This window comes from Oryctolagus cuniculus, chromosome 4 (genome assembly GCF_964237555.1).
Source record: "Oryctolagus cuniculus chromosome 4, mOryCun1.1, whole genome shotgun sequence".
NCBI classification, from domain to species: domain Eukaryota; kingdom Metazoa; phylum Chordata; class Mammalia; order Lagomorpha; family Leporidae; genus Oryctolagus; species Oryctolagus cuniculus.
Window position 1 is genome coordinate 77,741,189 of NC_091435.1, and position 14,069 is coordinate 77,755,257.

At 38.5% G+C, this 14,069-nt stretch overlaps 1 protein-coding gene across 14 annotated transcripts in view; it reads left to right on the plus strand.

Annotated features, from left to right (window-relative positions):
• Window positions 1-12,340, plus strand: part of STXBP5L (syntaxin binding protein 5L) — a 426,109-nt gene extending 413,769 nt beyond the window's left edge. For all 14 annotated transcript variants that reach the window (XM_051859274.2, XM_051859272.2, XM_051859275.2 and 11 more), the window contains 2 exons: window positions 6,040-6,260; window positions 6,840-12,340. In XM_051859274.2, coding sequence (XP_051715234.1) covers window positions 6,040-6,260; window positions 6,840-6,881 — 263 coding nt within the window. In that variant the 3' untranslated portion in view covers window positions 6,882-12,340. The remainder of the gene's footprint in view (window positions 1-6,039; window positions 6,261-6,839) is intronic.
• The last annotated feature ends 1,729 nt before the right edge of the window (window positions 12,341-14,069 follow it).

Consider the following 14,069-nt stretch of genomic DNA (forward strand, 5'->3'; position numbering starts at 1 on the left):
ATGATGTTGATTCTTCCAATCCATGAGCATGGAAGATTTCTCCATTTTTTGGTATCCTCTTCTATTTCTTTCTTTAAGATTCTGTAATTCTCATCGTAGAGATCTTTAACATCCTTGGTTAAGATTATTCCAAGGTATTTGATTGTTTTTGTAGCTATTGTGAATGGGATTGATCTTAGCAGTTCTTCCTCAGCCGAGGCATTGCCTGTGTATACAAAGGCTGTTGATTTTTGTGCATTGATTTTATATCCTGCTACTTTGGCAAACTCTTCTATGAGTTCCAATAGTCTCTTAGTAGAGTTCTTTGGATCCCCTAAATAAAGAACAATATCGCCTGCAAAGAGGGATAGTTTGACTTCTTCCTTCCCAATTTGTATCACTTTAATTTCTTTTTCTTGTCTTATGGCTCTGGCTAACACTTCCAGAACTATGTTGAATAGCAGTGGTGAGAGTGGACATCCCTGTCTAGTACCAGATCTCAGTGGAAATGCTCCCAACTTTTCCCCATTCAATAGGATGCTGGGCGTGGGATTTTCATACATTGCTTTGATTATATTGAGGAATGTTCCTTCTGTACCCAATTTGCTTAGAGTTTTCATCATGAAAGGGTGTTGAATTTTATCGAATGCTTTCTCTGCATCTATTGAGATAATCATATGGTTTTTCTTTTGCAGTCTGTTAATGTGGTGTATCACGTGGATTGATTTGCTAACATTGAACCATCCCTGCATTCCAGAGATAAATCCCACTTGGTCTGGGTGGATGATCTTTCTGATGTGTTGTTGCATTCTATTGGCGAGAATTTTATTGAGGATTTTTGCATCTATGTTCATCAGGGATATTGGTCTGTAATTCTCGTTCAATGCTGCATCTTTCTCTGGCTTAGGGATTAAGGTGATGCTGGCTTCATAGAAAGAATTTGGGAGGATTCCCTCTTTTTCAATTGTTCTGAATAGTTTGAGAAGAATTGGAGTTAGTTCTTCTTTAAATGTCCGGTGGAATTCAGCAGTGTATCCATCTGGTCCTGGGCTTTTCTTTGTTGGGAGGGCCTTTATTACTGTTTCTATTTCTGTCTCAGTTATGGGTCTGTTTAGGTTTTCGATGTCTTCCTGGTTCAATTTAGGTAGGTTGCATGTGTCCAGGTATCTATCCATTTCTGATAGATTTCCCTGTTTGCTGGCATAAAAGTCCTTGTAGTAATTTCTGATGATTCTTTTTATTTCTGTGGTGTCTGTTGTTACATTTCCTTTTTCTTCTCTGATTTTATTGATTTGGGTCTTTCCTCTTCTTTTTTTAGTTAGTTGGGCCAGTGGGGTGTCAATTTTGTTTATTTTTTCAAAAAACCAGCTCCTCGTTTGGCTGATTTTTTGTAATGTTTTTCTTGATTCAATCCTGTTGATTTCTTCTCTGATTTTAATTATTTCTCTTCTCCTACTAGATTTGGGTCTGGTTTGCTGTAGGTTTTCTAGATCCTTGAGGTGAATTGAAAGCTCATCTATTTGGTGTCTTTCCAATTTATTGATGTAGGCACCTATTGATATAAACTTTCCTCTTAACACTGCTTTTGCTGCGTCCCATAAGTTTTGGTATGTTGTGCTGTTATCCTCTTTTACTTCCAGAAAGTTTTTGATTTCTCTTTTGATTTCTTCTATGACCCATTGTTCATTCAGGAGCATGTTGTTCAATCTCCATGTGTTTGCGTATGCTCTAGGGATTCCTGAGTTGCTAATTTCCAACTTCATTCCTTTATGGTCTGAGAAGCTGCATGGTATGATTCTAATTCTTTTGAATTTGCTGAGACTTGCTTTATGGCCTAGTATGTGGTCAATCCTAGAGAAGGTTCCATGTACTGCTGAGAAGAATGTAAAATCTTTAGCTGTAGGATTGAAAGTTCTGTATATATCTGTTAGATCCATTTGGGCTATAGTGTCATTTAAATTAACTGTATCCTTGTTGATCTGACTGGATGATCTGTCTATTTCTGAGAGTGGAGTGTTGAAGTCCCCCAGTACTACTGTATTGGGGTCTAAGTCTCCCTTTAAGTCCGTTAATAAATCTTTTAGATAAACTGCTGCCCTGTAGTTACGTGCATATACATTGATAATTGTTATATCTTCCTGTTGAATTGATCCCTTAATCATGATATAGTGTCCCTCTTTGTCTCTCCTAACAGTTTTTGTCTTAAAGTTTATTTTGTCTGATATTAACATGGCTAAACCAGCTTTTTTTTCATTTCTATTGGCATGGAATATCTTTTTCCAACCTTTCACTTTCAGTCTGCATGCATCTTTGTTGGAAAGATGTGTTTCTTGTAAGCAGCAAATAGATGGGTTTTTTCCTTAATCCATTCAGCCAGTCTGTGTCTTTTAACTGGACAGTTCAGGCCATTAACGTTCAATGGGACTATTGATAAGTAGTGACTTTGCCCTGCCATCTTCCCAAAGATATTTTCTAGTATATGCTTTGAGCTTCCTATGATCTTTTACTGGGAGGTTTTCTTCCTTTACCTTCTTTCATATTGATCACTGTGTTTCTGTGTGTAACACATCTTTAAGCATCTTTTGCAGGGCTGGACGAGTGGCGACAAATTCTTTCAATTTCTGTTTGCTATGAAAAGTCTTTATTTCACCTTCATTCACAAATGAGAGCTTTGTAGGATATAATATTCTGGGCTGGCAGTTTTTCTCTCTTAGTACCTGGGCTATATCTCGCCATTCCCTTCTAGCTTGTAGGGTTTCTGATGAGAAGTCTGCTGTGAGTCTGATTGGAGATAATCTGAGAGTAATCTGATGTTTCTCTCTTGTACATTTTAGGATCTTTTCTTTCTGTTTCACTGTGGTGAGTTTAATTACAACGTGTCGTGGTGAGGATCTCTTTTGGTCAAGTTTATTAGAGGTTCTATGAGCTTCCTGTACTAGGATGTCTCTGTCCTTCTCCAAACCTGGGAAATTTTCTGCAAGTATCTCACTAAAAAGGCCTTCTAATCCTTTCTCTCTCTCCATGCCTTCAGGAACTCCTAGAACCCGAATGTGGGGTTTTATAATAGTATCCTGTAGATTCCCGACAATATTTTTTGGATTTCTGATTTCCTCTTCTTTTGTTTGGTTTTACTGTATACTTTCCTGTTCTCTGTCTTCTAAGTCCGATATTCTCTCTTCTGCTTCACCCATTCTGTTTTTAAGGCTCTCTAATGTGTTTGTCATTTGATCTGTTGAATTCTTCATTTCATTATGATTTCTGGTCACTATCACAGTTTCATGTTCTACTAGTTGTTTCATTTCATTTTGATTCCTCCTTAAGATTTCATTTTCACAAGAGAGATTTTCTATCCTGTCCATTAAGAATTTTTGTAGTTCAAGAATTTGTTTTTGAGAACTTCTTAATGTTCTTATCAGTTTTTTGAGATCTGCTTCTTGCATTTCTTCTATCTCATCATCTTCATTATCTTGAATTGGGGTGTCTTTTTCATTTGGGGGCATCATAGTGTCTTCCTTGTTCTTGTTACCTTGGTTTCTGCATTTGTTTGGCATTGTGGAGATAGTCTTTGGTTTCTTTGCTGTGGTGCTTTTTCTCGTTATACTATGACTCTAGATTAAGTGGACTGTCTGCTTTTGATGGATCCTTAGAAGCTGTGATGGGTGTGGCCAGAGAGCTCTGTTTGGTTCTTCAGGGTTAAAGGTTTGCCAAAGGTTACTCACCCAGATTGTTCTCTTGCTCGCTCGCTCGCTCTCTCTCTTTTATTTTATTTTTTTTTTTTGACTCAGTTGGGAAGTAATTCCGCACAGCTGAGTGGAATTGAGGGTAGTTGATGTATGAAATCTGGCCCCTGTGGGTATTCATCTGCTCTACCCCTGGGACCACACAAAGAGTTTATGCAGCCCTCATTGTGGCCTCAAGTTTCTCCGCAGTCTCACTGGGTTGCCAAGGTTACCGAGTTTGTGTACTCCTTGAGTTCTCTGCCCCCCCTCTCAGATTTTCACAGTCTCAGTTCGTTAGCTCCACACTTTCACTAGGTCCTAACCTCCTGTCATTTCTCCCCACTAGAGTCAGGTTTTTCTGCTTGGCTGATGGCAGGCGCCGCTTTACGTATGTCCAAAATGGCACCTGCTCTTTGTCTTCCTCATCTTTGTAAGGTGAATGGAGAGAGAGGCTAGTGTCCGTGCTGGTTCCCTTTATTTATTCGTTTTTTTCTCTCCTCCAGTCAGCCTGGTGAACTTTCCCCAGTCGGGCTTCAGGCCTCGTTCCCTCTAGGTTCCTTCTGCCTTTCCCTGCCAATGTCTCGGGTTACTGAGGTTTTTGTCTCACCTCCCCTTCCAGCGCTGGCGCGCAGACTTTGCAGCTGGGCTTCCACGCAGTGGGCTACCTTGCTCTCCCCATAGGTCCTCCATGTCACATCCACTAGATCCAGAAGACTTTCCTCTGCAATTTTTTCCTGAGCCTTTTTCTGAAACTACAGTAACTCCACTTTTATTAAACTATCTTTTCCCAGACTATCGGTGCGCACCCTCACTATTCCACCATCTTGGCTCCGCCCCTTCTCTCTCTTTATCTCTCTCTCTCTCTCTCTCTCTCTCTTTCTCTCTCTCCTTTATTCAGAGGGGAAGTTGCCTACTTTGTTGGAGTAGTCTCACGCTCACCTCCTCTCTTCCAAGGAGACTGGTGCCTGGTCACTAGCCCCAGTGGGTATAAGATTCATTCACACTGTACCAAGAACCGCACAAAGGATCCATTCAGTCCTTGGTGTGAACAGGGGTCCCAGAGCATTGACCCTCACCAGGAAATCATAGAGCACCGAGCTGTGGAGCCACCCACAATGACTGCCCAAAGTCCCAGCCACACCATGTGCCCTCACATGCAGCCACAGTGTTTCACAATCCCAAAAAAAACAGGGCTCCCACAATCAGAAGCACTCAGCCTCCTGTTGGTTCTCCCAGCCAGACTCAGGTGTCTCCTCTTGGCTGGTTGCTGGATGTGCAGACATGAGCTAGCACAGCTGTTACATATGTCCAAAATGGTGCCCACCCCTTCATGACTAGTTACAGGATGCCCATGCTGGGTGGTTAAGGAAAGAAAAACATGTCCCCCTTTTTCTTTCCTCTAGGATGGCAAGCATACTGTCCCCACAGGACTCTAAGCCAAACTCACCCAAGGTCTTCCCACAGCTTTATCAACAGTGGCCTGGGCTGCTGCAGTCTGGTCTCACCTCACTCGCCAAAGCTAGTGCTGAGGCTTTCAAATGCTGGGTTCCTGAGTTGTCCACACCCTCCACATAGATCCATAGTATGCCTCTAATTTGCATAGAGTTTCCTCTGCCTTTTTCTCCCAAACTCCTCCCTGAGATTGCACTTGCTCCACATGTTTTCTAACTATCTTCCTTTAGACTAGAGCAATACACTCCCTCCCTATTCTACTATATTGGTGTCTGTCCCAAAACAATGCTTTTCAATTAAAAAAAAAAATCTTTTACTTCATTTAAATTGAATGAAACTGAGCTTTTTAAATGATTGGGAAAATTTTAACCTTCATAAAGTCACAAAATTTCAGCATATATATTAATGTCCATCATTTACATATTTATATACCCACATTCTCTAGTATTTACAGAGGAAGAAAGAGACAGCCTGAGGCCCGCATGGCTGATATATCAAGATAAACAGAAAAGGTTAGAATAAAGACCTGGACAGAAACCTAAGGAAATGGTCAGGGCTGAGTGTGGAACAGACACTAATTTGAATTAAAAGTGAGGTCACATACATTTTGAGCCATGTCAAGAAATGCAGTTATGCCACTTTGTGTGAAACCCACTCACACACACACAAAAAGGCACATAATAACAATATATATCAAATTTATTTCCTAGGCATTTTTCTTGGCTAAGTACTAATATTTTCAAATACATGTTTATATCAGTACTGAATAGCTCTATTTCAATGAGAATTATGACAGTAGAGTTGAATGTAAGTACTTTGTCTTGGTGATAAACTTGAGTACTTAATTTACTGATGAAATGTTTTAAGCTGTTATGGCTTCAATTCCTAGTTGGGGAAGCTTCAGCAGGAAGAGCATCCCGCAGCCTTGCCCAGCACATTCCTGGACCAGGTGGAATAGAAGGGGTGAAAGGCGCTGCTGGAGGAGTGATGGGGGAGCTGACCCGTGCTCGGATTGCACTGGATGAGAGAGGACAAAGGCTAGGAGAGCTGGAAGAGAAAACTGCAGGCATGATGACCAGTGCAGAAGCATTTTCCAAACATGCACATGAGGTAAACGGCCAGAGTAACGCAGGCATCTCCACAGTAGTAACTTTAAATGTTTAGGTCCTGCACAGGAAAGCATAAAGAAGTCATGCGACATGAGTGGGTATGAGAACCAGGGTAACCTGGATCTCTTACAAGTATTATAATTCCCCTAATTTTTTGAGTGATTAAAGGGTTTTTTTTGTTAAATTAAGTACTATAGAACATTGATACTTCCTTACTTTATGGGATAATTTAAAAATTGTCCATTGGTTCTGATACATAGATCTGTATTGTACACTAGTTGCTAGAAAGTTGTGTGGAGGGATGATGTGAGCAGGAAGGCAGGAAGGACAGCAGAGGCTGGGAACCACCTGCTCCATTTTGTCTCATCATTAAAAATAATTTCCTGTCAGCTGAGTCTTTAGAGTTTGATTGGTTTGTTTTTAAATCATTCTTATATGTACTTTATACTATAAAAGAAGTCATAGTTTCATTGTAAGTTTTGAGATTTAATTATATATGCATGATTATCTAGGCTTGATTTGAATAGGGCTTTTAAAGGATTTTTTTTTAGCATCTAATGCTGGTTTTTTTTCTTTGCAGTTAATGCTGAAATACAAAGATAAGAAATGGTATCAATTCTAACTGCTAAAGAAGCTGTGACTGCTTTGAGAAACCATTATTCAGGGAAACCAAATTTATTCCCAGCATCACTATTCAACTGCTAGAAGCCAGTTTCTTCTACAAAATGTTCCATTGCCATTCATCTGAAGTTATCACAAAGGCGACTTATCAGAGACGATGTACAACCCAAAGGCTGGAACCCTGGTAAAATCCCAAGATAGATGGAATTTGCCTTTTCCCATGTGAAATGGAGCCATCATATTGGCATGTCATTGGCTAAGGATTTACACTTAGAAACTATGGGGAGTCCTATTGATTTGGAAATTCCTGTACAAACAAAAGCATTAATGCACTTAATGAAAAAAAAAATCTTTGCATGATAAATTAACATCTTTAAAGGAAAAGAAAAATAAGCATGTTGTGACAGAAGAAAAAAAGATTTATGGTAAACTATTTTTGTAAATTGGGCCACATCCAACAATTTTAAAAAAATCTACATTAGAAGATGTCAATCAGTACATTTCAAGAATATTTGCCATACCCAACTCCAAGGAAAGCAAAACAAAACAAAACCCCAGAGTTTGCTTCTCATCTGTAATTTCCATTGAGTCTTTATGGCAAGAGTATAATTAATATTCTCTCTCCATAGTATTGTACATCGTTCACAGTTCTCGGTCATAACCAAGCATTGCCAACAGAGTAAATGATCCCAACAAAGTTATTTCCAGTCCTATCACCTTCAGAGCAGATTGCTGTTTTTAGCACAAACTGCATAGGGTTGGGTCACTTCAAAGCATTTTTCCATCCTGACTTGTATTCCATGCAGGGAAGCTGACAATAGGTTTGGGGAAACTAGACTATAGAAACCATGCAGTTAGCTTTGAGGACTGAATTCATAAAAAGTGAAATTTCACACATCCCAACTTTCAGTTTCTAAAGTGATATATTTTAAAGCTCCATTTGTATCTTCATCTGCCAGTTACACAGTATATTACTGCTTAAACCGGGTGGGTCTGCAATCCACAGGTGCTCTTGCAGCCTGACATTCACAGACCAAAATGGTCATTATCTTGAGTGTGATGCAGTGAAACCTCAGCTAGTGTTCTGGGCAATGAAATTCTGATTTATTAAATTTCTGATTAAAAAGGGCTTTCATTAGGAAACACTTTTTTGTTCAATACTATTATTGGAAATCTTTATAAAATATACTGGTGTTTTTGCCGTCTTGGCCTCAGTCATCATTATAGATGACAGAAATACATAGTTTAGTGATATAAAATCAATACTTTTGACACTAATTTGGTCAACTAATATAAGTTAAAGGATTGTGTTAATAGATGTCAAACATTTATTCCACATTTAAAACTCTAAAAAGTGGAATAAAGAATATCCTTAACATGCTAAGAGGTGTCTATCATAGCTCCACAGAAAGGTACTAGAGGCAAAGTGAAACAAGGACTCCTACTCTCATTATCTAACATGATTCTGGAAAGTTGGAGTCATAGGAATGTATGTAAGCATTTTCCTGGACCCATCCTGTAATAAGTTGTTTCTCCAAAAATAATCTTTTTTAAAATTATGGATTTGGACTTTTTCTTCCTGACTGATCAGATCTTACTAGGTTTATATTTGTGTAAATTCTTAAGAGTTCACTGTGTTTCTGGAGTCCAGGTTACTTTAATAACCAAAAACAGTATTTCTGTTTGTTTTTTAAATTTCTTGTTTGAGATAACACTTCCCTTGCAATGTTCTCAGGAATTTTGAGAAGAGCAAAGATGATTGACAGAAAATGTACACTAGAATAGTATTTTTCAGAGTCCTTGAATTTTCCTGATTTCTTAAAAAGGCCTCTTTATGAATCTCCCAGAGTCCTGTAAACAGCCTGAGGGTAACATAATCTGACTTGGAAATGTAGATATAACACATAAAACTGTATAGTGAAAATAGTAAAGAAGCTGGAGGACAGGATCTGGAAAACACTGACAATTAAATTTGCAATGTACTATTGTACCATCAGTTTCAATGACCCAGTTTTCTGATTTTTTTGAACAAATACTTTATCATTTCTGCATTTTAAACCTGAAAGAGTGAAATACAAGTTTTTTCTAGGAATAATTAAATTCACTCCAAGTAGTATTAAACTTAATGAATCTCTGAAACTCATGATACTATTTGATTTAACTTGTTCTACAGAAAGGTTTCTCAACAATGTCACATTAGCATAAAAGTCTTTATGGTGGAGCACTGTCCTATGTACCATAGGATGTTAGTGACATCCCTGGCCTTTGTCTACTAGATGCCAGTAGGAACCCCCTAACAGTAACAATCAAAAATGTCTCTAACCATTGCCAAAATTACTTCTAATTGAGAGCCACTACTGTATATCATTTAAAGACAGAGATTAGTGTGACTATGTAACATATATCTTGTTATAAAACTGCATAATTGTATAGTGTCTTACCAAGATAAGTTACTATACCCAAAATTATATCTGTGGTTCATATGCAATAAAATGCAGTTTTTAGGGAAAGCTTGTATAAATCAGTGAACAATTATGGAATATTTTAATGCACGCAGAAAATATCAAAAGGACATTATAGCATTATAGTGCATAAAACTCCAGATTCAAAATGACTAGATCAAAAGTTTATAATTGACACATCATTTGGAAGTAAACAGGTGCTTATGAAGTGCTTGAAAAGAATAAAATTATTTTAAGTAGTTTAAATTATTTCAAAATTGTTTTTTATAAGCTCTTAATGTAAGGGTAAGTTCATCCCACAAACTCCTGATTAGTAGAATCCAAATTAATGAGGTTTTACTGTATCAAAATTTTTATAATTCAAAGAGATAGCAATAACAAGAATCTGATGTGGATGTGATTTTCCTCTTCTGACATTTCTGTTCTGTTGCACTGACCTTGGCGGGCATATAGGCACACACACAGGCACACAACCACCACCACCACCATCTTATCATCATCATCACCTTAGAAATGAATATAGTTGATCCATGTGATCTTTTACATCTACTCATCTTTACTATCTTTCCTCCACCTTGGAACGTAAGAAATATATTCCCTAGTAACTTGGACAGTGACAAAAGAGATGACTGGGAGCGTCTATTACCATTAAAATCACGTTACATTCTCTAAGGTGGCAGCAGAAGCTAAGTCAGACTTCAGTCTCAACAAGCAAACATTATCTCCCTAAAACTCCCTCAAGAGATAAGTCCTTTTTAATGTTCAAAAGAAATAGGCATTTCTTTCTTTTCATCAATGAGAAATAGAAGTATTTGTTTCCCTGGTTCTAGTAATAACTAGAGCAATAATCCTTACTAACCTCGGGGTTTTGAAGGAGGCATGAATGGGTTACATTTATTTTAATCCCCTACAAAGGAGTACTATTGGCTTTGCTTTCTATACCTTGCCAAGCCCCACACTTAGTGCCCCAGTCACCATCAGGGTCGTTGTCTTAACTTTGGAATGACAGTGACAGACCTGCATTAGGCATTTTCCAATACTTCAGTCACAAAGAAAAATTTATTCAAGCCTTTGGGAAGAGATTCTCAAGTTAATAAATTAAAATCCATGTCTATATTCCTCCAAGTTTTTAAAAGAAACTAAAGAAAAAGAATTAGTGTCGGAATCCCTTTTTATGTAACCCTTGTAACCAGTATTAAAGGTACTATTTGTCTGTTATCTACATTACAGGATCACCAAGGCTATGAGAGAATAAGGAATAAGATCTGGCCTAAGATTAGTTGAAGATGAAGACAGGTTATTTGAAAAACTTTAATCTAGAAAAGTAAATAAGAAATCCTCTCTTTTGCTTAGGTTCATTGGAACAACCCTGGAAGGTATCTGTGATTTCAGCCAGCCCTATGGGAAAAAAAGCATGTTAAACTACCATATTGGTTTAGAGAAGGCAACGCTTGTAGGAGTCAGGACATTAATTTCAGGTCTTGCTCTTTGCATAAGAGAATGTGGTAGCCTTCACAGCTTCTTTTTCTCTGCCTTCTGTTGCCCAGTTCTATTTTTGACTGGGTTTTATTTCACATGCACACAGCCCTAAGGGCCAGAAACACTTGTCATGTACTTGACACATTATCTCTAATATGCACCACTCAAAGAAGCATAGTTGTCAGCATAACAAATTTAGTGTTAACAGATAACATCCCTGAGTGGAAGAAATGCAAAATAGGTTAAGATCAGACTTGGGGAAGGAGGAAGAAGAACCAATTTGGTGCAAGGAAATTGGGATGAGGAGGGACATGGGAGCGAGCAAAGTGGAAGAGGCTTTGATGAGGATTCAGAAGCATGGGTAGATGCCTTTAGATATATGATTCTCAATCTTGTCTATACATAAGAATCACCTGAGGAAATTTCAAAATTCCCAATTATAACAAAATTCCTCCCAGTGATGAACCAGATGTAAGTACTTTCGAAAGTCCCAAAGGTGGCCCTGATGTCCAGCCAAAGTTGACAACTGCTTTATGGCCAACTAAGGACAGTATGTTTGTCCACCTTGGCTGGTGTCTCAGCCGGCTTCTGAGTAGTCCAGGGAGGCAAGGGGTAAGAGATACAGTGGTGACTGGGTTCGTATTTATTTTGTGTCTTTCACAGAACAAAATATTTCTGCCCAGGCAGGGCCTAATTAACACTTAACACTTTGTGATATTTTCCTGTGTGACTTTCCCATTAATTATTCTAATTCAGACTTCTAGGTTTTTGATTGTCTTACACATCTGATGCACTGGATCATAGTAAATGCAACAGCATAATAAAGCTAACTAGAAAACTAATTGTCAATATTTGGACAGTGGGAATTCTCAAAACAGTCATTTACTATATCGGGTACAAATTTCTTATGGAAGGCACATGGATACCAGGTGTTCTGCTACAGGTATATTTTATTTGACTTGATATTAGCAAAGAGGGAGAACAACTCTTCTTTTTTTATATGATATTATCTTAAAAGTTCCCAGGGCCATTGGATTTACTTTCTTATTTGTTGCACATGTTTAAAGGGGAAGGAATGCCTATAACTTACTATGTCACCCCCAATGCCTTGAAAGAGTCTTTTATTCCTTCTAAGAGGGAGAGCCCAGCCTATCAAAGGCAGTGTTACCAATGAGAAGACTCCAGTTATCCCCTCTCATACTGCTTCCCTTCTGGTATTGGCCCACTCTTTTCAACTTCAAAGCCAGAAAATAAAGTAGGAGGTGGTTTTGGAAATTGTACACAGAATCAAAATATCTAATAACCTATAATTTTTAGTACTTAATTATGTGATGTTTTATTCTAGGAAATAAGAAACAGATAACATCATTGATGTATCTTTCTTTCATCTTCAGAATTTTTGCATCTTTTCAGAAAATGACAAATTACTATTTTTCTGTTGCACTCAGCAATTGTGACTATACTTAACAAAGTTCTTGTAGTATGTAGAGATACCAATAAAATTGTATATGTTTGTAAATAGATGCTCTCTTATGTCATAATATCATGCTCTGATAGTAATTTTTTCCAACATTAAATATGGACAGAAGTGAGACTTTCTCTCATAGTTCACTCTGAACTATAATTTTGCTTAGTATTGTTTTTAAAAAAAAGCAGGGAAGGGGTGGGAGAACATTCATTGTACAGCATATTTACTTAAAATTAAGAGAAAGGAATAACTAGACGCAAATTCCTAAAATGCAGGTTTTACTAAAGTTTATTAGTCCAAAGGGTGATAGTAGCCATTCATATTTCCAGCAGTTAGGTAGATATGGAACTTTTTACTGGAAGGCTAATTTTTGTTAATGTGAAGGGAAAAGAGAAAGACAGAGCTTCTATCTACTAATGCACTCCCTAAATGCCCACAATGGCTAGGGCCCAGAACTCAGGTCTCCCATGTGGGGGGCAGGAACACTATTACTTCAGCCATCACCTCTGCTTCCTGGGTCTGCCTGGACTTGGGAGCCAGGGCCAGGTAAACAAACCCAGTTCTCTGATGGGGGCCGCAGGCGTCTTAGCCACTAGGCTAAACACCCACCCCTATTGGAAGGCTTTAAAGACAACTTTTGAGGATGAACTATACCCTTGGTGAAGTACAGTAAAAATAAATTTGGTAGCAGTTCAGCATAACAAACTAAGGTAGAATAAGATGAGCCTACACACTCAACACAGAAACCTTGTTTCCTCACTAAAATCTTTTCTGTTCACGCTTTAACCATCAGCCAAGCAAAACGATTGTTATTATGGCTTCAGCCTACCACCTAGCGGTCATAGGGAGCATTCGTTACCCCAGGGCCTACAGTGTGTGCTTCTAAGCTCCTCTAGGTTGCCTCAGCATAGCTAAATGCTCTTCAGAGACCTTAACTCACTTCCATTATACTTCCAAATCTCGATTTCTCAGGACATTTGTCCTAGTTTTTGTTTCATATAAAAATTGAAAAAAATTCCACTAACCAACCCTACGCTAAAATAATGGTTTTCGGTTTAAAGTTCAAATGTAAAGACAGATCCCGTAAGATGCCAGTCTTCTTTTTAGAATTGTCTCAAAAGGATCCATTTAACCTCCTCATCTTTTAGTACTCAGGCTTCCCACACACCTGCATTCAACATTTAAAGTACTGACTTGACCTCCTCACTGTCTTCCGCCTTCTGTCCTCCCCTCATTCCCTTCCACTCAGTCCAAAAGTCAACCAGGCAGCCCCACAGCACCACTCTTTGTGTTAGGTGGACAGCCCAGAGGAGGCTGCAGTTGGAAGTGGCAGGATCGGCCTTTCAGTGGTCAGTAATGGGGGGCTGTGAGTCAGTGCTGGACAAGGACAGCAAGCAGACCAGTGGGATCAGGAGCAAATCTGTGGATGTGGGAGTCAGATTTCCCAGTGCAGAATGGAGAAGGCAGTTCTGGTTGTGCTGTTGCACAGCAGGGTGACTAAGGCTAAAGGAGGATGTTCAGTGTTCTCACCACAAAACAGAGAGAAATGTTTGCAGTGATATATATGCTGATTACCCTGATTTGATCACTCTACAATGTATTCATGTATCAAAAAATTCCATGGTACCCCATAAGAACTTACAATTATTGACAATTAAAAATAAAACATTATTAAAAAGGAAATGTTAGAATAAACCCTGAAGTGTTAGATTAGAATTAGAACTATCAATGTGTGCTGTACACACACACCCACTCACACACATTCACCAGAGTACTTCAA